General features: G+C 34.3%; 1 protein-coding gene across 1 annotated transcript; it reads left to right on the top strand.

Moving 5' to 3' along the window:
- The first annotated feature begins 13,704 nt into the window (after positions 1–13,704).
- On the top strand, positions 13,705–16,980 carry LOC129890740 (uncharacterized). The gene is made up of 2 exons (XM_055966228.1): positions 13,705–15,420; positions 15,520–16,980. Exons 1-2 carry the CDS (start codon positions 13,705–13,707, stop codon positions 16,978–16,980), a joined length of 3,177 nt encoding a protein of 1,058 aa, XP_055822203.1.
- Positions 16,981–25,098: the final 8,118 nt, after the last annotated feature.

Consider the following 25,098-nt stretch of genomic DNA (forward strand, 5'->3'; position numbering starts at 1 on the left):
TCAATTTTAGCCTTATGTCTCTTGTTTACTGACATGACTTAAGTGAGATTTCATATTTGAATTTGTTAGCAATTGTTCCACTTACATATGTTAAAGTGTAATCATGTATCCAATAATTGTTATTTTTTTGTTTTCACCCAATGAATGAATTGAAACACTCTTAACTTTTTGACTGGATTTGAAATATTCATTTTGAGGTTCAAATTAATTTGTATTGAGTAAAGCTTATTAAAAATTAAAAGGGAAGCACTCCCCAGTGATAATTATTTAATAATAAAAAATGATTCTTAGAACCAAATCAGACAACTTTTAATATTTAAAATGGAACATAGCAAATTTTTCCTTGACTAAAAACTAACTGAAGTGCAACACAAAAGGAGCAAAAAGAGGAGCTACACTGCCTAGGGATTACAAAGTTTGATAAGGCTAAACTTAGCTCATAAATAAGTATTTATGGCTTATTTTCATATATATATATATATATATATATATTAGGGGTGTTAAATGGGCGGGTTGGATTGATTTGAGAATATTAAAATGGGTTGAAATAAAAATCGGGTTGGGTCATGACCTGCCCAAATTTACTTTGGGCTCAAATGGACTGGGCTCAATTGGGCTAAAATTCGGGTTTGATCATGACCCACCCAATTTGACCCGCTTAATTTCAATAATTTTAACTATTATTATGTACCTTTTATAACCACAATTTGAATTTCAACTCAAGAAAATAAAAATAAAAATTTACAAATGGATAGATTAATCCTAAAAGATAGAAAATAGATAGTAATTCATACTTTTAATATGAGAACATACACTACACCAATTCAAATAAAGAGCCTTAAAACGGGTTGAAATTGGAGATTAAGTTGGGCTCAATAGAATATTCTTTTAAGGAAAATTTACATAAATATACAATATTAAGAAAATATTTACCATCTATAGCATTAAAAAAAAATCACTGAACACTTATAATACATTTATAATACAGTTTTAATATATATTGCAGAGAACTATTTATAAAACATATATAATACAAGTTTTATAGGTGTATAATGGATTTATCACATACTTTAATAGACTTATAATACATTATGTCAGTTTCTTATTGCACAAACATAATATATATTTTAAAACACTTATAATACATTTATATTGTATGCATAATTCACTTTTAATACAAGTGCAGATTTATCATAGTATTGCTATAAATGGTAATAAATAAAAAATATCATTAAAATCAGTAATTAATTTTTAAAAAGTACTCAATCAAGTAATTTTTTCTTCTTTTAAAATGGATTAAGACTTGAATGGGTTGAGACTGAACCCAATACAAATTATCTTGAGCCTAACCCATAAAAGTTTGGGCTGGTTACCTATAATTGGGCTCACTTTGACACCCCTAATATATATATATATATATATATATATATATATATATAAAGAATAAATTATTGTGTGCATGTTATACTATTAACTAATTATTTTTTTAAAATAACGTAAATTTTTTAAGATAAAAAGTGTATTTAAAGAGAAATATGATAATTCACCATCACACTAACAATTAAGGAGCAAAATTAAACGTAGTGAAAAAAATTCACCATTGATATATCTAAACACATGAAAAAGTAAAGAAAACGAACTACATCGTATATAAGCATTATAATATAACATAACTATCAACAATAAATTAACAGTAGCTAAAAAGATTATGGCAAAACAGAAAATAATAGTTCAAAAATTGCAACAGAATAAAACTGAAAGTATCTATCAAGAGACTATCAACACAATATTTTTGTCACTAAATCAATATACCTCAAAATATAATTAAACCACATAAATTATATCATAATTAGCAATAAACATACAAAAAATGAAAGGAAAAAAAGTAATATACTATGCCCTAAATACTTCATCTGAAAATGCCTATTAACGGATGCTAAATAACTTTTAACTCTTTTTAAGATATCTCCAACGTCTACTAAGATTCTTTAGCACGAAGTGTTTCTCAATTACGTAACCTTGTAATAATTTACTTGAAAATTAAAAGATATAAAAATCTTCACTACTTCTAGTATGTGTCACTTTCCTAATGATCTTGGATGTATTGTTTAGTTTTGAATTTTGATTTCCACCAAAAGTTTAGAATATTAAATGAAGAAAAAATCTAGATAATTTGGACAAAATAAAAACTCAAAATTATTTAAAAACGAACACATTAATCACTTAACTCTTTAACAATATAGAATTAGCTAATTCATTATTCCTTCTAACTTCTTCAGTCATTTTCTTCATATTATACCAAAAATAATAAAATTGTTCTCCATTAATTAATATAGTTATATCTTCCTCATCAAATCTCTTTTCCTATCGGAACAAATAAATAAATTAGCTTAAAATAATGTCAGATATAAAGAAGATGGAAAAGTTCATGAACATAGTATAAAGAAAAGAAGAAAACAAATATAATAGTTCCACTAACTTGGGTCATATGCTTGAACGATGTAATTCACATTAAACATCAATATTATAGTTTCATTGGAAAAAGGCTGAAGGTCGTATTCCAAGAGCTCTTTCAATTTTTAATTAATCCCTTTAAAGTATGCATACATACAAATACAAAGTGAAGCCAATGAAGATGCATAAAAATTTATCAACCAACATGCATATAATTTACGGAATAATATAATATTATTAAAAAGATGAAAAATATTATTATCTCTAAAATCATGGTGTATAAGTTGTGAGTACCAATTTACTCTTTATATAGATAATATGTGTTTTAGTGTTATATATTGTCCGGTTGGAATTAGTATTGGATTGTATAACTTTATGTTTCATTACTCAATCCTAAATGTTAGGTAAATGGTTGAGTTAACAAGGTCGAATTAAAGTTTGAATGATTACATTAGTTCCATAAGGTTTGTGACTTGGTTGGACCTTTTGCATGGATACCGAGATACTCTCAAGTGTTTTGGATCATTAGAAAGAATTTTAGGAATTTTAAAAACTTAGAGTTGACCCTGGTTAAAATTCGGTCACAGCGATCTTGGATCAATGGATTTGATAATTCCAATGAGTACTCCAAAATATGTTTTATGGTCAATTTATATATTTAATTTATGGGAAAATTACCCATTTACACATGTTATATTACCATATTTACTAATACTCCCAACTAGTTGAAAAAATATCAAAAATTCCTATTTTTTTTAACTCTCTCACTCTTTCACTGATACATCACTTTTACCTATATCAGTTATCCTAAATTCACGCCTATTCTTCAGCCTCCTCATCGGCAGTTTTTTTTTCCCAATTTCAGTCCATTTATTACTCAATTTCAAGCTTCTAAGTAAGGTATATTCAAGTTTTTCCTTTACTGGTATCTCACTTCATTCTTACCTCCTTCGATTTCATCTGTTTTCTTCTGTAATTTTTTTTTACTCATATTATTCACTAATACACATGGAATCCGCTCCATCTTTTAGTGTTGGTCTCACTCAGTTGAATAAAAATCAAGAAATTCTTGTTTCACCGGACGAGGTTAGATCCAAACGTCGTAACGATCCATCAGTGATTGATAAGCTATGTGAGAAATTGAAGTCGAAATCTCAAGTTCAACATTCACCCAAAGAAGCCGACAAGAAGATTGAAGAGGTTTCAACATGCCCTAATCTCCCAAAGGTATGCTGCTTCTGATACATATAATTTTATGTATCAGATTCGTATGTATCAACCTTTAATGATTCTGATACATCGAGTTTATGTATCAAATGCTCATGTATCAGGATTTACTACTTCTGATACATCTTATTTATGTATCAGGTTCTCATGTATCAAGCTTACATGAGAATCTGATACATCCTGTTTATATATATATTTTTTTTAAATGTCATTTTCCTGAAGATTTACTGATTCCTGATACATCTAGTTTATGTATCAGATTCTTAAATATTAAGCTTTAATATTTCTGATACATCATATTTTTGTATCAGATTCTCATGTATCAAACTTTAATGTTCCTGATTCATCTTGTTTATGTATCAAATTCTTATTTATCATGCTATAAGCATAGCCTGTGAGTATTAACAAATATGCATATTTAAATCATTACTGTGTCAAATTTAATTTTTTTTAAAGTTGTGTATTCATTTTTTTGCAGGGATTGTGATGTTTTCATGGCTATTTTTGCTGAATATCTTACTGATGGAATTTCTATTCCAACTACTGGACTACATGCCGAATTCTTCCGTTCAAGATATGCCGCACTATTGTGGAATTATGGTTATCGGAAGGCCAAGGATGGTTATGTTAGCGATAATGACAATCCAAAAAAATCTAAGAGAGATTTCATATCCCCTGGTCAAGGAGAACCGATGGACGTCGAGTAGTTTTTTTTTTAATTTTATAGTAGTAGAATGTACACTTATGTTTTTGCACCGATAGTAAATATTTTTTTGGCTATTCAATAATTTAGCAGACTTTTAAGTTTTTCTCATATTTATGTATCATATTCTGATTTATCAAACTTGAATGCTTCTGAGACTTCTTATTTATTTATCAAGTTTTCATTTATCAATCCTTAATACTTATGATACATCTTATTTTTGTATCATATTCTCATGTTTCAAAATTAATTGTTTTCAATACATCTATTTTATGTATCATATTGTAATGTATCAAGATTTAATAATTCTGATACATCTACATTTATATATCAGAATATCATGTATCAATCTTTACAACTTCTGATACATCTATTTATGTATCAGATTGTAATATATCATGATTTAATGATTCTGATACATCTATAATTATGTATTAGAATATGATGTATCAATCTTTACAGCTTCTAATACATTGTTTATGCATAAGATTGCAATGTATCAAGTTTTACAGATTCTGATACATCTACATTTATGTATCAGCATCTCATGGACACCAGTAAGGTAAGTAGCTACTCCAGCCGATCTAACTCCAGAGCTTTAGAGCTTCTGATACATCTAGATTATGTTTTAGATTCTTATGTATCAAGATATAATGATTCTGATACATCTACATTTATGTACCAGTTTATCATGTATCAAGCTTTACAGCTCTTGATACATCTACTTTATGTATCAGATTCTCATGTATCAAGCTATAATGTTTCTGATACATCCACATTTATGTATCAAATTATCATGTTTCAAGCTTTACACCTCTTGATACATCTTCAACCTATATCAATACAACATGTCATGTATCAACCACAATTCAGTTGAAAATTAATACAACAACCTTTAAAGTATCAACCCTTAATACGTCGAATGTTTATGTATCTGTTATTCTCATGTATCATATTCGAAATTACTATCAATACCAAGTAATTTACAATGAAAATAATTACCAACCATCCATGTATCAATTATTGATATTCAATTACTATTCTGATTAATTGATATATGTATCAAATACAACCCACACTATAAAAAAACTATGTAGATGTAAGTACATGATCCAAATAGAATGTATCTTGGCATAACAAAACATCATTTCTCTTTGGGAATGAAATTACAAGTCTTTATGTTGTGGCCTTCATGGCCACAACGACTACAATAATTTGTGCTTATTCTTATCTTCTCACTAGAGTACTTTTTTTTTACTTTCTTTGGTCTTCTTGGCATCCTTTTGTATCTTGGTGGCAAGACGAATTCTTTCAAAATTTCTTCCGGAAGAGACCAATCTTTCTTATTTGGCATTGGAACCATTGGCAATTGATAAGTATTTGTCAACGCCTCTGGCTTGTAGTAATCATAACAGTATGGGTGCATGTCTGTAATGTTCTTGCTCTTCAACACTGCAATTGCGTGTGGACATGGTATCTCGTCTAGTTGAAACTTGTCATAATTGCATATTTTTCTTTCAAGACACATGATGTATCTTATACCTGACTCATAAACAGAATAAAGATAATCTGATGAAGCAACAACCTGCAGTAAATAATTATTACGGATATGTATCAGAACTGATGTATCAAATACAGAACTGATGTATCAGGAAATACAGAACTAATGTATCATATAACTATGTATCAAGCAACTATGTATCAAGTAGATATCTACTTAAAAAAAATAACTGGTGTGTACTGTTGACACCCAATTTTGGCCGACCTATAATTATTTTTTGAATTACTATCTTAATAGATAGACATTTTTTTTAAAATTATTTTCTTGAATTATATATATATATATATATATGTATAAAGTTAATTATTTTTAGTTTTTACCAAAAAAATAATAATAATAATAATAGTAATAAAAAATCATATATTTTAGATTTCATAGCTTATAATATTTTTATTTATTAATATTATTAACATCATTTTTTTTTGTTTATGAAAATAACAAGCTTTGTACATTCAAATATTTTTTTTCTTTTTCGCATTATTTAGTATATATTATACGTGTGTGTATTTTCTTTGTATAAATATTACTTAATTAAGTATATTTTATCAATTTACTTATTCATATTAATTTGTGCATATTGCATACCTACTTTAATACGACTTATATGCATATGCATATAAAGTATTTTTTTATTAATTAAGTTTATTGTGAATTTTAGTTAATAGGTATGTCATATCTATTCTAGTATGCATACGATGCATCATATATATATATATATATACATGAGTATTTTCTTTATATAAAAAATATATTACTTACTAAGTCTATTTTGTTATTTACTCATTCATATTAATATATACGTGTTACATCTATTTTAAAAGATCTTATGTGCATATGTATATAAAAAGGGGCTATTATTTAAGTTTATTATATATTTTTACTTGTTTATGTTAACATATCTATTTTAGTATGTATTATATACATATGACATTTTATATGTATATACGCAAATATTTATATTGTATGTACATGCATATTTACTTTACATATATAATATTATAATTTTATAAATTTATGATTTTACTTATTCAACATGTATTTGACAATTAATTAGATGACATTTTATTTTTACAATTACTTATAATTATTTCCTAATCAAATTTTAATGTAGTCTACTTTTATATTCAATTTTAATCTCAACCGTACATTATATTTTTGATCCATGGCCATAACTAATTCTATCATTTTTTATTATTATTACCCAAATCCTAAACCTAAAGGAATTTTTTCCTTTTCATTTTATTTTTTTGGGGTCATCTTCTCCAAAAGGAGAAGACAACCGCCGCCACAACCCCTCCCATGGCTGCACTCCAGCAGCCCCACGCACACACACTCTTGCGTTCCCTCATCTCTCTCACGCTGCCTCTTCTCCATACCACTGCAACAACGAACAACGAACTACTCCAGCGAGCTCACAGCGATGGCAACGCTGCCATCAGCAGCCATGGCGCACAACAGACCATCACCACGAGCAGCCGCCAACAGCAGCCGCGACGCACAGCTGCAACAGCCACAAACGAACCAGCAGCTCCAGCGATCTCCTTCTCCAACAAGCTGCGACAAGCAGCAACCACGGCGGCGAGGTCGACAATGACCACAACAAGAGGCAACAGGGGACAACAACGTTGACGACAAGGCGAACTCCGGTAGCAACAATTCTTTGAGATTTGATATTTGGGGTATACATATTTTCAAATCTAATATGGTTAAAGACGGATCTGTAAGATACGTCCCTGACAGAGAGAAGACAGACAACAAACAGAGAGAAAAGACAACAAACAGACAAAAAAAAAGAAGGGACGAAACACATAAGAAAAACAAAATACATTAGAACACAAGATAGCGCTTTAACAAAAATACTTAATTGCTTTTGAGTTCTTTCTTTTGCCTCTTTGCTACTTCAACTTGTTTGGATCTCGGATATTGCTACCGCTTTTCATTGACATAAAACTCATATTAACCGGTTAGTACTTTCTTTTCCTATTTCATTGTACTGTCTTCACTTTAGATTCTTACATATTATATCTTGTCAAAATAAATACATGAAGTATCCAGGTTAGTTCCCATTTTCCTCAATATATTAGTTTATTATTTTGAAATATGTTCTTGCTTTGTTTGTTTGCTTTGTTGTAGTAAGATTGTATAATCATGATATATCGCTACATATTTGTATATTGCTTGTATTTTGCTTATGCTTTAAGCAGGATTTGAACTTTAAAGTTCAAGACATAAAGAGTTCGCCTGGACCGGAGATCTGAAATTTTATTACTCTACTTCGATTTTTTTATTTATTTATAATTTATGTTACTTTATTTATTTGCTTCTCTATGCGGTTTTGTAATAATTTTGTAAGTAACTCTCTATATAAATAATGAAAATTGGGGAAAATATATGGGGAGGGGATATACTTGCTACTTGCTTTATTTATTTATTTTTTAGTTTATCATAAATTTATGTGTTTGAATGCATGTGATCTAGTTATACTACTCATTTCCACATGCTTAGGTCCATTTATTCACGATATAAAAATTTATATATTTTACAATATGTTTACTTTATATATATATAAAAATAACAATAAAAATGATCTAAGAATAGTTCGTTAAATATCATTTATCATCATACATGTTTAAAAAATAATTTGTTTATTTTTATGTGTTATCTTTGTTTATGAAAAATCTCATTTAATAATTACTTTGATGATATTTCCACATTATAACCTGTACTTTAAGACTAAAACCATGAATATAGTTTCAAATAATAGCTTTGTCATATTAATTATTTAGACATTATATATGTAGGATCTACTAAATAATTTTGAATGTAGTAATAATCATATTCAGATTTAAATGTCATTTTATGTAGACATTATGTTCATTGGATCTACAATTTTAATTACATCATATTTAAATATTTTAATTAATATTTTTAACATGCTAGTCATTTGGAAATCATGTGCATGAGATTTTATATTGAATATCATATAGCAAATCATGTCTATAGGACTTAATGAATATTTTAGTATTTTTATAGGAATTAAATTATGCTTATAAGATGTCAAATATTTTCATTATATTGATTTACATAGAAATCATGTCTAATGTAGTGTGTTGTCAATCCATAAATCATACCTATAGTTTTTTAATAAAATTTAGAAATCATGCCATTAATATCATGTTTAGATCTAATTTAAAGCAATAGTTTGTTAATAAGGTCGTTGATTTTATGTTTGTTAGGACGTTGAAAGACTAAATCTTAGTTTACTATCCTTGTTATGTATTTAAAACGTGTCATCTAGTTTAATGTCTTGAACTTCCTTTAAATATACATATGAAAGCAATAATATGCCCAAAATCTTGCCTCGTTTGAGTTAAATTACCAATCCTCATACTATTTGAATAATTGTTAATTAATCAATTTTATATTAGAACATTCTCTTTATTTAAAATTATATTATTCCATATTTATAATCTTTATCCAAGATTTTCAGCAAAGTAGTAAAAAATGTATTCTAAATATTAGGAAGAACTCACACGAGTTATTGTAGTTATCATGCTTATAGTTTTTTGCGCCTTTAATAAATATTTCATCATATTTCTATATTTTAGAATTCATGTTCATAGGTTTAAATAATAATTTCAGCATATTTTTTGAATGTAAATATTTTAAGAACATTGTTTCATGTAGAAATCACACCCATAGATAAAAATTGATTTTGCTGGTTAAAATCATATCCCTTGTAATGTGACGTTATATTGTGTAGAAACCATGCCTATAAGATCTTAACAAATATTTATTATATTTTTTGAAACCATTTTAATAAATGTTTAGCATATCATTTCATTTAGATACCATATCTATCTCTAGTATTTTAATAAATCTTTATCATGTTATTAACTAAAATCATATTAATAGGATTTATAAACACTATTAGTTAATAACCAAAATTATCAAGCATGCCTTCTTTATTACAATCGCCTTTGTAATTAACATTGCCTTCATATATTTAAAATAATGAAATTTATTGTCTATCTTTATCAAGTTTTATATTTCACAATATCTACGTCTGATCATATGCACACACATAATTATTATGACCTTCACAACTTATCTGTGTTTTCAAGCATGCTAATTAATTAATCTAGAGGCTTATTTGAGATTTTATGTGCTAACTGCTTGTCCTATCTGTTTTGTTTGACGATGAGTCTAATTAGGACGCCTATATTTTCTTTGGTCTAAAACCTACCCTAATAGTATATCCAATGTCTCTTGGACATTAAGTTGGGTCGATAGACACGCTTTAGGACGTTAGTTTTTATTTCTTTTAGATCGCTTTAGGATTATAATAACAAATGAACATAAGAGGGGTAGGGGTAGTTAGGCCCTTCGGAAATGATGGAAGTTGACCCGAGCAGAAAAATGACAAAAACTTTATATATTTTGTCTTCCGATTAATGAGCCGGCGCTGATCCGAAGAAAAATAAGAACGTAGATAATTTTATTTCCTGTCGACTTTTAAATATTTTTGTTTGTATATATATTTGGGGTAGTTTAATATTTTAAAACTCAATGATTTTTCGCATCCTTAATCTTTAGAGATTTCACCCAAATTAGATTTACAACATATTATATATTCATATATCTACACTTGCCTATTATCTTATTCATTTTTCTTTCTATTGTGGCTACAAATAAAGTAACCATTGCTAATACTAGACATTTATTTTACTATAAATTAAGTAAGTTATTTATTCAAATGATTTTAAAATATACATTTGTATTTTTTATATATTTTAAGTATATTATTTATTATTTATTTATACAATAAATATATTATTATTAAATTTGGGTCATTCATATATAAGATGTATATATATGACATACCTTATATTTTCACTATTTTTTCAAAATTAATAAAACCTTTCTTCTTAATATTTCTAAAACAAACAAAATGAATAAATATCCCTAATCATTTTTCTAAAACTAAATTTAAGGACTATCTTTGGATAGGCTCTGAGGGATGCCTAATACCTTCCCCTCGAGTAACTAAAACCCTTACTTAGAATCTCACAGGTTTCGCAAATCAAAACAGAGTTTACATTTACAATGATTTTTCTAATATTTTCCTTAAAATTAGGTGGCGACTCTAAACAAATAATTTCAAAATCAGAGGCATAGCCACTTTTATGTTGCGAACTATTTCGACCCGCTCGAAAATAGGGTGCGACAGCTTGGCGACTCTGCTGGGGAAACCCCATGTACTTAGCATTTTAGGTTTTAACCTTAGTAAAATTTAGTTTTAGAATTATGGGATATTCATTTTATTACTTGCATTTATTTGCTTTAATTTATTTATTGTGATTTGTTATATTACTTGTTATTTGAAAGGACGCAAGCTAAATCCAAACTTGCGCTCCTTATTTGCTTGAAAAACACTACATGTTATTGATATTCTTACACTGTCACTTGCATTTTCTATCGAGTCTTTGGCCGTACACAATACACACACTGGTTCACGCGGGGAGTGTCTCACACTCCCCCAAACCTTCTTTTGGATTCTTTAGTTTCAGAGTTTGCACAATAAGATTAGTGTGCCTTCTCGCAAAAATTCAGTCCACTCTTGAATATCTAGGAAAAAATCTTACTCTAGAAAATAGGCCATGATGCATACACCTTAGGCGAGGCGATCCAATGCACCGTCTTCGCAATTAGTAAATCCACCCTTTGTCAAAGGTTATACACCTAACGACATATTTGTTTTGTGAAAGTTGTTATGAATGATCCAAAGAAAAAGAACACATGACGGATTTGGAATAAACATACTTATCATACCCTTACCTTTCTTTCAGATGAATATCAACCAAAACCTCCCAAACATTCAGATGGTTGTTTCGGCCCCCCATACAATACAAAATTGGTGGCAAAACATTCGTAGGGCGCATGGTGTTGAGATCAGAAGGCATTTAGGTGCTTTGTTGTCGCTCATGGGAATTCGAGCCAACAAGATCTTCATTATATTGCTGATGGAGTTTTGGGACCCAAGCACTGTGACCTTTAAGTTCTTGGATTTTGAAATCACTCCAACACTAGAGGAATTTAGTATTTTTCTTGAATTACCAATAAGAGGAAGAACACCAATATGTCCATCAACCATAAGTACAGAAGGTTTCCTTGGGTTGTTGGGGCTGCGTGTCTTGCCATCACTAAGGCGTGCAGAAAATGGGAAGGTAAAGTTGGACTATCTTTTCCAAAGATTTGGTCATCTCGAGAGCTTCGATAAGCACCGAGATGAATTTGCATGCACTCGTAGACAATGGATGCATATGAGACCAAGGGTATTTGTGATGGCCTTTTTGGGGGCTATGGTCTTCCCAATGAGGTTTCATTCGATAAATATCAACATTCTGCCAATTGTAATGGAACTTTTTGCGGTACCGCATAACTATTCCTTGGTGCATATAATTCTCGCTGAAGTATTTCGATCATTGTCAGCATACACAAGGGGGAATAACTTCTTTGGGGGCTGTAATTTATTATTACAGATCTGGGCAATAGAGCACTTCTATCGCCGAGAACCATAAAGGGACTACACAATAGACGCCCGCAATTTGATCCAAAGCCACAATGATCGTCTTAGGTATTGGGACGCACCTATGGGAGAGGAAGAATGGCGTCCATTTTTGACCAACCTCAAAGGAGATTCCATCCACTGGAAGTATTTTTGGACGGGAGGATCGGTTTTTGTCAGGACGCAACACCTCTATTTCATTAATCTGGTCGGGCTAGGAGGTATTCAGCCATATGCTCCTCTTCGAGTGTTACGACAATTCGGAGTTGTCCAAGACATACCATTATGGGCAAATATGGCACTACACGAGGATGATCTCACTTCGGTCCCAGCAGGGCGTATAAGGAATTTGTAATTAGAATGGGATCACATGATTACGATAGAGGCAGGAAATGAAAAATGGTGCACGCCAGAATATTATGTGTGGCGTACCACTGTGAGACATTTGTCTCGGCCAAGTACGAAGGGGATTGTGGGTGTTGCGGACAACCAATGGATTAATTGGGTTAAGCAGGGAGTACTCCCTCACATTGAATTCACAACACTAATGTACAATCAAATAATTCCAGGATCAGTAGATCATTTGATACCAATGATCGAAGAAGATCCAGAAGAAGATCCAGAAGAGGACCCAGAGGAAGAAGCTCACTCTGAGTATGGTTCGATAGGGTTCGATGAAGAGGTAGGATCGAACCAGATTGACGAACTGTCGGAGTACTATCCAGGGCCCTATTATGATTATGATGATGATGACGACGCTCCAACATGGCCTTAGAGTTTCATTCTTATCATGTGCTTTGTCATCCTTTTGTTCGCCTTATGGCCTCCATGTAATTTCATTTTTTTTAGATTTCTGCCCATATACTTCATTACAAAGATCCAAGGCATCTTTGATTAATAACATTATGTTATTCCAAATCCGAAATGTGTTTAATGGATCATTTATCATCAAATTGATTGCAACATATGTCATCCTCTAGCAAAAAGAGGCTATGTATAGGACACATTTGAATGTCGTTAACTTGGCGTGTATGTGTATTATATACTTGTTGTACTTTTAAATCTTTCCCAAACTAACATACTTTCCTTTTTCTTTCTTTTATTTTGTTTTGTTAATCCCTAAAAGAACGTTGATTTGTGTCGACTTGCGAACTGGCTGACTCACGATACAACCTTCGATCAAGGGGAAGGATGACAGGTGGAGAAGAATTTAACGCTGCTGCAAACATAATGATACCAGTAGAAAATCCTGAAAGTTCTCAAAATATAGCCGACATCCAAAATGACGAGAAGATGGCTCACATGGCGCAAGAGCTTGAGATTTTGAGAGAGGAACTACGTCAAGTGCGAGACTTGGCCAAGCTTTCGGCTACTACCTTCCCAAGTTTCAAGATGCCCAGCTACCTCCCTAGAGCTGACCTGCCTCCTACAGATTCTCCAAACATGCCTAAACGTGCTCCTGTTCATGGTCAAGCACCATTAGCTCATCCGTCTGCAATCAGGACTGCTCCTGACCTTCCCACTCAAGACCCCGTCACACCTACCTACCCAGTGACAAACCAGATATTTGGAGCACACACCGTCGCTCCTTATGATTCACAGATCCCACCTGTATATGCTGTTGAGGCCCCTACTTTCACGACACCGGTTAGGGTCAAGGTCCCGCATGAGGTGGACCAATATGCAGAGATGGAGAAGGATGCCCGATTGAAAGAAGATGAGTCAATAGACGCTCAACTTCGAGGTCTAAGAAAGGCGTTGAAAAACCTACAAGTCTCTAGGGGAACAGAGAGCCTAGATTATGATGACTTATGTATCCACCCAGATATTGACATGCCGGTAGGATACAAGCCCCCAAAGTTTGACATATTTGATGGAAAGAGCGATCCTCACGCACATCTGAGGGCATACTGTGACAAGTTAGTTGGTGTAGGGAGAAATGAGAAACTAAGAATGAAGTTGTTCATTCGAAGTCTATCTGGAGAAGCGTTGACTTGGTATACACGCCAGGATCCTCGCAAATGGTATAACTGGCAGGAAATGGCTGAGGATTTCATGAATCGCTTCAGATTTAATACTGAAATCACTGCGGACAGGTTCTCATTAGCCAACATACAAAAGAAACCATCGGAGGACTTCCAGGAGTATGCACGACGTTGGAGAACCGAGGCTGCAAGGGTTCAACCACCGCTCGATGAGAGTGAGCTCTCAAAATACTTTATTCGAGCCCAAGAAGGTATCTACTTTGACAAGATGATGTCAATGATGGGCCAAAAGTTTGCAGAATTGGTCAAGATGGGAGATTTTATAGAGGAAGGCATCAAATCAGGTAAAATTCAGTCCATGGCTGCATTGCAAGCTGCAAGTAAGGCCATACAATCAGGATCCATTGGTGGCATCAAGAAGAAAAGGGAGGATGTTTCAGTCGTCAATTACCAACATGGAGGACAATCCCACCAATACCCCAACAATCCCCAAATTGTTGCACATACTCCATACACCTCGTATCCAGTATATAATACCCGACCACACTATAATCCACCTCGAGCACCATCATACCAAAGTCCAACAAGACCACATGTCCCACTCCAAGCACCAACCCACCAAAATAGACCAGCATATGTGCCAAGACCACGTCCAAATCTCGAAGCCAGAAATACTCGCACCTACACACCCATTGCTGAACCTTATGCTCAATTGTTTGAAAGGTTGAGGATAGCAAGAGTACTACATCCAGTTGAGGGAAAACTCCCCGACCCAATCCCTTACAATTTTGATGGAAACAAGCGATGCGCTTACCACTCGGGAATCCAAGGGCATGACACAGAAGATTGTTATGGCTTGAAAAACCGGGTTGAGACGTTGATCAGAAGAGGAATAATAAAATGCACTCCAACACCTCCGAATGTGAACAACAACCCTTTGCCAAATCATGAGAATTGAGAAGTCAATATGATTTCTCTAGAAGAAGAGTACAACTTGGGAGAAACCATCGCGCCTGTCTAGAACGCCGAAGAAGCTGCCACTGCATCTCCAGTACAACCTATTATCACTGTTCAGCTAAGGGAACCTCTTACTGTCCAAACATATCTCCCGAGAGTTGTAGTAACCACTACAGTTGCTAGAAAGGCTGAGTTTGACACCAAAGAAGTCCCATGGGATTATAAAACAGAAGCCAAGGGCAAGATGATTGACACCGCTGTGGCTCAGGGGATGACTAGATCAGGAAGGTGCTATACTCCCGAGAATCTGGATCAAGGAGTTATTGGGAAGGAGCCGAATTCCAAGAAGAATGTTACGGATGCTGAAGTCACAGAATTTTGGAGAAAGATGCAGCCGAAAGACTATTCAGTCGAAGAGCAACTGAAAAAGACATCGGCTCATATATCCATAATGTCTTTGCTAATGAGTTCTGAGGCTCATAGGAATGCTTTGATGAAGGTGTTAAATGGGGTTTGCATTCCAAAAGAGACCGCAAGTGAAACCTTAGCTGCAACAATTGGACAAGTGTTGGAATCTAACAAAATCTCTTTCCATGATAATGAGCTACCAACGGAAGGGACTGGACACAACAAAGCACTTCATATCGCGGTCAAATGTCGTGATAAGATTGTGACCCGAGTTCTGATTGATGGCGGTTCTGGATGTAACATCTGCCCTTTCACAACTCTGAGAGTTTTAGGCTTGAATATGGGAGATATAGAGGAAAGTCGTGTAAAGGTGAGAGCTTTTGATGGATCACAGAGAAGCGTCATTGGAGAAATCCATCTCACATTGCAAGTGGGACCAACAGAATTCCCTATTTTATTTCAAGTGATGGATGTGTCATCGAACTACAACCTGTTGCTGGGAAGACCATGGGTCCATATGGCAAAAGTAGTTCCTTTAACTCTTCATCAATGTGTAAAGTTTGAGTGGGGTCACACAGAAGTTACTGTTCATGGGGAGCTCAATCACCCCATCTATTCTGTCAATTCTGTTCCAGTAAATGAGGAATTAGATGGAGCCACTTTTCACACTTTAGAAATCATGCAAGCTGTGAGGATTGACGAGAAGTTAGAGTCGGTTGGTGTGAAATTGTCAGGGGCATCGAAGATGGTAGCAGCAGAGATGTTGAAATACGGGTATCAGCCTAAGACAGGACTTGGACCTAGGGCCAATGGCATAGTTGAACCCATCCAGCTGAAGCATCAGAAAGGTACCACTGGACTCGGATATGGATCTACATCCGGACGAGTCCACAACAGGGGATCCATCAAGACAACGTTTGTACCAGAGCAAGTTCCGATTCTAGATCACGCATCTGACGATGACATAGTGGAAGGAATAGGAAATTTGTTCGTGGCCATGATTGGAGAAGAGGAAGAGATAGATCTCCGCAAATTGAGCATCCGTGATTCCAAGCCTGGAGAAAGCTTGCAGAATTGGACCGTCAGTCCTTCCCTGTTTCGACAAAAGTCCTGGTAGTGTGGAACGTAGTTTTGTATTTTTAAATTTAAATGATCAAAGCTGAGGCTTGTATCATGCTTGATCTTTGTTTTTGGTTGCTTTTTCTAAAAAAGCTAGAACGCTTTTAAATAAAAGTCTTTAATTTCTTTAAAAAATTATCTCATTATTTCTACCTACTTATTTATTTTTACTCGCCTTTTATACGTTTCAGCATTCATATTAAAAATCCTAGTTCAACGATTATGACATGTAATGAATCCATCGAGCAAAGTGAAAAGAACGAACACGATCAAGAAGAATATGATGAAAGCATGATGCCTGAAAATCTACCACAGGAGATCGAGAAGTTTGAAAGTCAGGAGAAACCTAATATGGATGAAACAGAGGTTGTCAATTTAGGAGATGAGGAAACTGTGAAGAAAACCCGAATTAGCATACATTTGGAGGCCGAAAGAAAGAAGGAGTTAATAGAATTGCTTAGGCAACATGTCGACATATTTGCTTGGTCTTATGACGATATGCCAGGGTTATGCACCGATATCGTTTCACATAAACTACCAATTGATCCCACCTGCCTACCCGTTAAACAAAAGACAAGAAAGTTCAAGCCAAACTTGAGTCTAAGGATCAAAGAAGAGGTAACCAAGCAGATTGAGGCGAACATTGTGAGGGTCACAAATTACCCCACTTGGTTGGCAAATATAGTACCAGTGCCAAAAAAGGATGGAAAGATCAGAATATGTGTGGACTATCGAGATCTCAACAGAGCTAGTCCTAAGGATGATTTCCCTCTCCCAAATATCCATATACTCATTGACAATTGTGCAAAACATGAATTGCAATCATTTGTCGATTGTTTCGCGGGATATCACCAGATATTGATGAATGAAGACGATGCAGAAAAGACAGCATTTATCACTCCATGGGGGTGTATTGCTATAGAGTAATGCCATTTGGCCTAAAAAATGCTGGTGCAACCTATATGAGGGCCATGACCACCCTCTTTCATGATATGATCCACAAGGAGATTGAAGTATATGTGGACGATATCATTATCAAATCCAAAAGGAGTTTGGACCACCTATATGATTTGCAAAAATTCTTTGAGAGGTTGCGAAAGTATAATCTAAAATTAAATCCAGCAAAGTGTGCATTTGGAGTACCTGCAGGAAAACTGTTAGGATTCATTATTAGCAGGAGAGGCATAGAGTTGGACCCCTCTAAGATCAAAGCAATTCAAGAATTACCTCCCCCGAAGACCAGGAAGGACGTGATGAGTTTCTTGGGAAGGCTTAACTACATCAGTCGGTTCATAGCACAATCCACAGTAATTTGTGAACCCATTTTCAAATTACTTAAGAAGGATGCTGCCACAAAATAGACGGAGGAATGTCAAAGGGCTTTTGACAAAATCAAAGAATATTTGTCCAACCCGCCAGTATTAGTCCCACCTGAGCCTGGGAGGCCGTTGCTACTATACTTATCTGTCATGGATAATGCATTTGGATGCGTATTGGGACAACATGATCAGACAAGTAGAAGAGAGCAAGCCATTTACTACTTGAGCAAGAAGTTCACACCGTATGAGGCAAGATATACCTCGTTGGAACGAACATGTTGTGCTTTGACTTGGATCGCGCAGAAATTTAGGCATTACCTGTCTGCATACACCACGTACTTAATCTCAAGATTGGATCCACTCAAGTACATCTTTCAGAAACCAATGCCTACAGGTAAATTGGCAAAATGGCAAATTTTGTTGAGCGAGTTCGACATTGTGTACGTGACACAGAAGGCCATCAAAGGACAAGCCTTGGCTGACCACCTCGCTGAAAATCCAATGGATCAAGATTACGAACCGCTAAAAACTTACTTCCCTGATGAAGAAGTTTTGTTTGTAGGAGAAGACATATCAGAACCATGCGATGGCTGGAGGATGTTTTTTGATGGAGCGTCAAATTCCAAGGGAGTTGGAATAGGAGCAGTTTTAATTTCAGAAACAGGTCAATATTATCCAATTTCAGCCAAGATTAGGTTTGATTGCACCAATAACATGGCAGAGTATGAAGCTTGTATTCTCAGACTTAGAATGGCCATAGACATGAACGTCAAAGAGCTTTTGGTCATAGGTGATTCTGATTTATTGGTTCATCAGGTGCAAGGAGAATGGGCTGCTAAGAATGTGAAGATCCTTCCTTATTTGCATTGCATAAAGGAGTTGAGTAGGAGATTCACAAAGATTGACTTCAAACATGTCCCTCGAGCTCAAAATGAATTTGCCGATGCTTTGGCAATAATATCCTCAATGATTCAACATCCGGACAAGAATTACATCGACCCTATTGAAGTAAAGTTATATGATCGACATGCATATTGTTTTCATGTTAATGAGGAATTGGATGGAAGACCATGGTACTATGACATCAAGAGATTGATAGAAGCACGAGAATATCCCGAAAATGCCACCAGCAAGCAAAAAGGGACTCTGAGAAGGATGGCCAATCATTTCTTTCTTAATAGAGAAATTTTGTATAGGAGGACTCCAGATTTAGGATTGCTAAGATGTGTTGACGCCAAGGAAGCGACGAGACTTTTAGAAGAAATACATGCAGGAACATGTGGACCTCATATGAATGGGTTTACTCTAGCTAAGAAGATCTTAAGAGCTGGATATTTTTGGATGACCATGGAGAGAGATAGCATTCGATACGTGCAGAAGTGTCATCAATGCCAAGTGCATGGAGATTTTATACGAGTTCCACCAAATGAGCTCAATGTTATGGGTTCCCCATGGCCATTTTCTGCTTGGGGCATGGATGTAATTGGACCCATAGAGCCTCCTGCATCAAATGGACATCGTTTCATCCTTGTGGCTATCGATTATTTTACAAAATGGGTCGAAGCTTCGACATATAAGGCAGTAACTAAAAAAGTCGTGGCAGATTTTGTTCGTAACAATATCATTTGTCGATTCGGGATTCCAGAATCAATTATAACAGATAATGCGGCAAATCTCAACAGCGATCTTATGAAGGAAATTTGTGAGCGATTCAAGATTACTCATCGAAATTCCACAACTTATCGGCCACAGATGAATGGAGCAGTTGAAGCAGCAAACAAGAACATCAAGAAGATTTTGAGGAAAATAGTGGATGGTCACAGACAATGGCATGAGAAGTTACCATATGCTCTGCTCGGTTATCGTACCACAATCAGAACTTCCACTGGGGCAACTCCTTATATGTTGGTTTATGGTTCAGAAGCAGTAATACCTGCTGAAGTGGAAATACCATCTTTAAGGATTATTCAAGAGGTCGGTTTAGATGATGCAGAATGGATTCGCAGCAGGATTGAACAGTTGATGCTCATTGATGAGAAAAGAATGGATGCAGTTTGTCATGGTCAACTTTACCAAAACAGAATGGCCAAAGCATTTAACAAGAAGGTCAAGCCTCGACAGTTCACACCAGGACAATTAGTATTGAAGAAGATATTTCCTCACCAAGGAGAAGCTAAAGGAAAATTTGCACCAAACTGGCAAGGTCCTTACATGGTTCATAGAGTATTATTTGGAGGAGCAGTAATCTTGGCAGAAATGGACGGTACAGTGAGCACGAAGCCAATCAACTCAGACTCCATCAAGAAGTACTACATCTGAAGACATCAAGACTAGCTTTCATTTTTTTTTTACTCTTACATTCCATATAAACAGAACTACGTCTCGACCTGACTTCCCACGGTGGGGTACGTAGGCAGCCCACATCGGGTTCGGTCCTCTTTTAGAAAATCCAAAAACATCATTTCCATGTATTTAGAACTACGCTCGACCTGACTTCCCTCGGCGGGATACGTAGGCAATCCTTGCCGGATTCGGTCCCTTTATAGTTTAACTTTTCTATTGTACTCGAACTACGTCCTGACCTGATTCCACTTGGATACGTAGGCAACCTTAAGGGTTCGGTCATACCTTAGAAAACTCTCCTTTAGTTAGGTATCATTAGAACGTGAAGGATCTCGCGAATAAATCAAGAGAAGCATCGTCACAAGACAAGACTACAAGAAAGATTACATTTGGATATGGAGAAGCATGATGGACTCCAAATCATGTCATAACCTTAAGATGATCCAGGATTACTCTCTCTCTCTCTCTCTATATATATATATATATATATATATATGATATACTCTTTTGTCTAAAAATAAACTACTATTTTTATTTATTTATTTTTATTCATTTGTTTTCTTATTTATTTATATTTTAAAAAAAATGCTTTTCTACTATTCCACCTACTAAGTCTCTAGGTTAAGATACTACGGACGGACTATAGAGGTATTGGAGGTTCCCAGTGACGAGGCCTGAATCAGTGAGTCGATACAAATCAACACCCCCTCCCAAACTAAAATTTTCTTTGAGCGCAGGAAAACAGAAGATCGAGGAAGACAACCTCAAGTCTAGAGGATGACTGTAGACGCCATTCGACTTCTCAAAATCATAAGCCAAAATATTCTTCCCTTACTTACTTTATTTATCAGAAATACTTTATACTTCGATGTGCTGTCTAAAGGATTTCCCTTTAAATCTTTGCAGGTACGATCGAGATCCGGATCAAAATACTGAAGACAAGGGGGGCCCATATGATAAATAGGATAGTTTACTTTTGTCAAATATAACTCCATCAATTGGAGCTTATCTTCTAACCTCGTCAACAACTCCTCCGTCGGAGAATATCGTCTAACTGCATCAAACAAGCTCCCTCGATTGGAGAACGCCATCTAACACCATTCAAAACTCCACTGACCGGAGGCTGTATATATCCATCACCGTTCGATTGTATATATCCACCGAATATTGTATATAGCGAACATCATTCAAACTCCATTGTCTGAAGACTGTATATAACAAATATCGTCCAAACTTCGACGTCTGGAGGCTGTATATACCAAATAGTCCAAATTCTACCATTTGGAGGTTGTACATAGCAAACCCCATCAAACTCCTTCGATCAGGAGCATGCATACTACAACGTCGTACATTTACAGTTAAATTTACATTACCAGTTTTACACCGCCGGATACAGGCGTCACTTTACAATCTCTACACCGCCGGATACAGGCGTTACTTTATAATCTCTACACCGCCGGATACAGGCGTTACTTTACAAGTTTTACATCGCCGGATACAGGCGTTACATTACAGTTTTACATCGCCGGATACAGGCGTTACATTTACAAGTTTAACACCGCCGGATACAGGCGTTACATTACAATTTTACACTGCCGGATACAGGCGTTACATTACAGTTTTACACCGCCGGATACAGGCGTTACATTTACAATTTCTACACCGCCGGATACAGGCGTTACATTTACAAGTTTTACATCGCCGGATACAGGCGTTACTTTACAAGTCTTACACCGCCGGATACAGGCGTTACATTTACAAGTCTTACACCGCCGGATACAGGCGTTACATTTACAAGTTTTACATCGCTGGATACAGGCGTTACATTTACAAGCTCTACACCGACGGATATAGGCGTTTACATTACAATCACTCCACTAGACGGAGGACACTAACATTACTACATGGAACTCCCGTTAAGCAACAAACTAGAGCAAGCTAGTGGAATATCAAGCATCCCTAGCTACGCCAAGGATTCTCTTTTGAAACTCAACTAGACTCGATTTTCCAAGTTTTGGATTTGAATTTTATGCATGACTCTTTCATGTCTCAGCATCACCATGACTCGATACTGGGGCAATTTATTTTGAAAATTCCCATTCTTTTCTCTACCATAGGTCTTTAGTAGAAATTACTATGGAGCATTTCTCATTCCGAGTTTGTTTCTTAGAATTACCTCCAACCTGATTTCCCACATACTAGAATATGCTAATAACCTCGGTTCGAGCGTTGATCATATTCATTCTATTCGTGCTAACATCCCCATACGTTCATCCCTCTTAAGAACTCGGTGTCACCATAATCCAACACTGGGGTAAATTTTGAATTTGATCAAAATTTGTTGTGATTCTACAATCCAGAACTACACACGGCCTGATTCTCGTATAACCAGAGATATGTAGGCAACTTGAAACTGAAGTATCGGCTGCAATATTTTTTCAACTCCCACTCATTTTATTAGGTCCCTCTGAGGTTGTCTCATCGGTCGGACAAAATCGGCTACTCCGTCAAATTTCTTTGCTCGTCAATTCATCACTCATTCCCAAGCAAAGAAGGGGCAAGCTGTTGACACCCAATTTTGGCCGATCTATAATTATTTTTTGAATTACTATCTTAATAGATAGACATTTTTTTAAAAATTATTTTCTTGAATTATATATATATATATATATATATGTATAAAGTTAATTATTTTTAGTTTTTACCAAAAAAATAATAATAATAATAATAGTAATAAAAAATCATATATTTTAGATTTCATAGCTTATAATATTTTTATTTATTAATATTATTAACATCATTTGTTTTTGTTTATGAAAATAACAAGCTTTGTACATTCAAATATTTTTTTTTCTTTTTCGCATTATTTAGTATATATTATACGTGTGTGTATTTTCTTTGTATAAATATTACTTAATTAAGTATATTTTATCAATTTACTTATTCATATTAATTTGTGCATATTGCATACCTACTTTAATACGACTTATATGCATATGCATATAAAGTATTTTTTTATTAATTAAGTTTATTGTGAATTTTAGTTAATAGGTATGTCATATCTATTCTAGTATGCATACGATGCATCATATATATATATATATATATATATACATGAGTATTTTCTTTATATAAAAAATATATTACTTACTAAGTCTATTTTGTTATTTACTCATTCATATTAATATATACGTGTTACATCTATTTTAAAAGATCTTATGTGCATATGTATATAAAAAGGGGCTATTATTTAAGTTTATTATATATTTTTACTTGTTTATGTTAACATATCTATTTTAGTATGTATTATATACATATGACATTTTATATGTATATACGCAAATATTTATATTGTATGTACATGCATATTTACTTTACATATATAATATTATAATTTTATAAATTTATGATTTTACTTATTCAACATGTATTTGACAATTAATTAGATGACATTTTATTTTTACAATTACTTATAATTATTTCCTAATCAAATTTTAATGTAGTCTACTTTTATATTCAATTTTAATCTCAACCGTACATTATATTTTTGATCCATGGCCATAACTAATTCTATCATTTTTTATTATTATTACCCAAATCCTAAACCTAAAGGAATTTTTTCCTTTTCATTTTATTTTTTTGGGGTCATCTTCTCCAAAAGGAGAAGACAACCGCCGCCACAACCCCTCCCATGGCTGCACTTCAGCAGCCCCACGCACACACACTCTTGCGTTCCCTCATCTCTCTCACGCTGCCTCTTCTCTATACCACTGAAACAACGAACAACGAACTACTCCAGCGAGCTCACAGCGATGGCAACGCTGCCATCAGCAGCCATGGCGCACAGCAGACCATCACCACGAGCAGCCGCCAACAGCAGCCGCGACGCACAGCTGCAACAGCCACAAACGAACCAGCAGCTCCAGCGATCTCCTTCTCCAACAAGCTGCGACAAGCAGCAACCACGGCGGCGAGGTCGACAATGACCACAACAAGAGGCAACAGGGGACAACAACGTTGACGACAAGGCGAACTCCGGTAGCAACAATTCTTTGAGATTTGATATTTGGGGTATACATATTTTCAAATCTAATATGGTTAAAGACGGATCTGTAAGATACGTCCCTAACAGAGAGAAGACAGACAACAAACAGAGAGAAAAGACAACAAACAGACAAAAAAAAAGAAGGGACGAAACACATAAGAAAAACAAAATACATTAGAACACAAGATAGCGCTTTAACAAAAATACTTAATTGCTTTTGAGTTCTTTCTTTTGCCTCTTTGCTACTTCAACTTGTTTGGATCTCGGATATTGCTACCGCTTTTCATTGACATAAAACTCATATTAACCGGTTAGTACTTTCTTTTCCTATTTCATTGTACTGTCTTCACTTTAGATTCTTACATATTATATCTTGTCAAAATAAATACATGAAGTATCCAGGTTAGTT

This window comes from Solanum dulcamara, chromosome 5 (assembly GCF_947179165.1).
Source record: "Solanum dulcamara chromosome 5, daSolDulc1.2, whole genome shotgun sequence".
NCBI classification, from domain to species: Eukaryota; Viridiplantae; Streptophyta; class Magnoliopsida; order Solanales; family Solanaceae; genus Solanum; species Solanum dulcamara.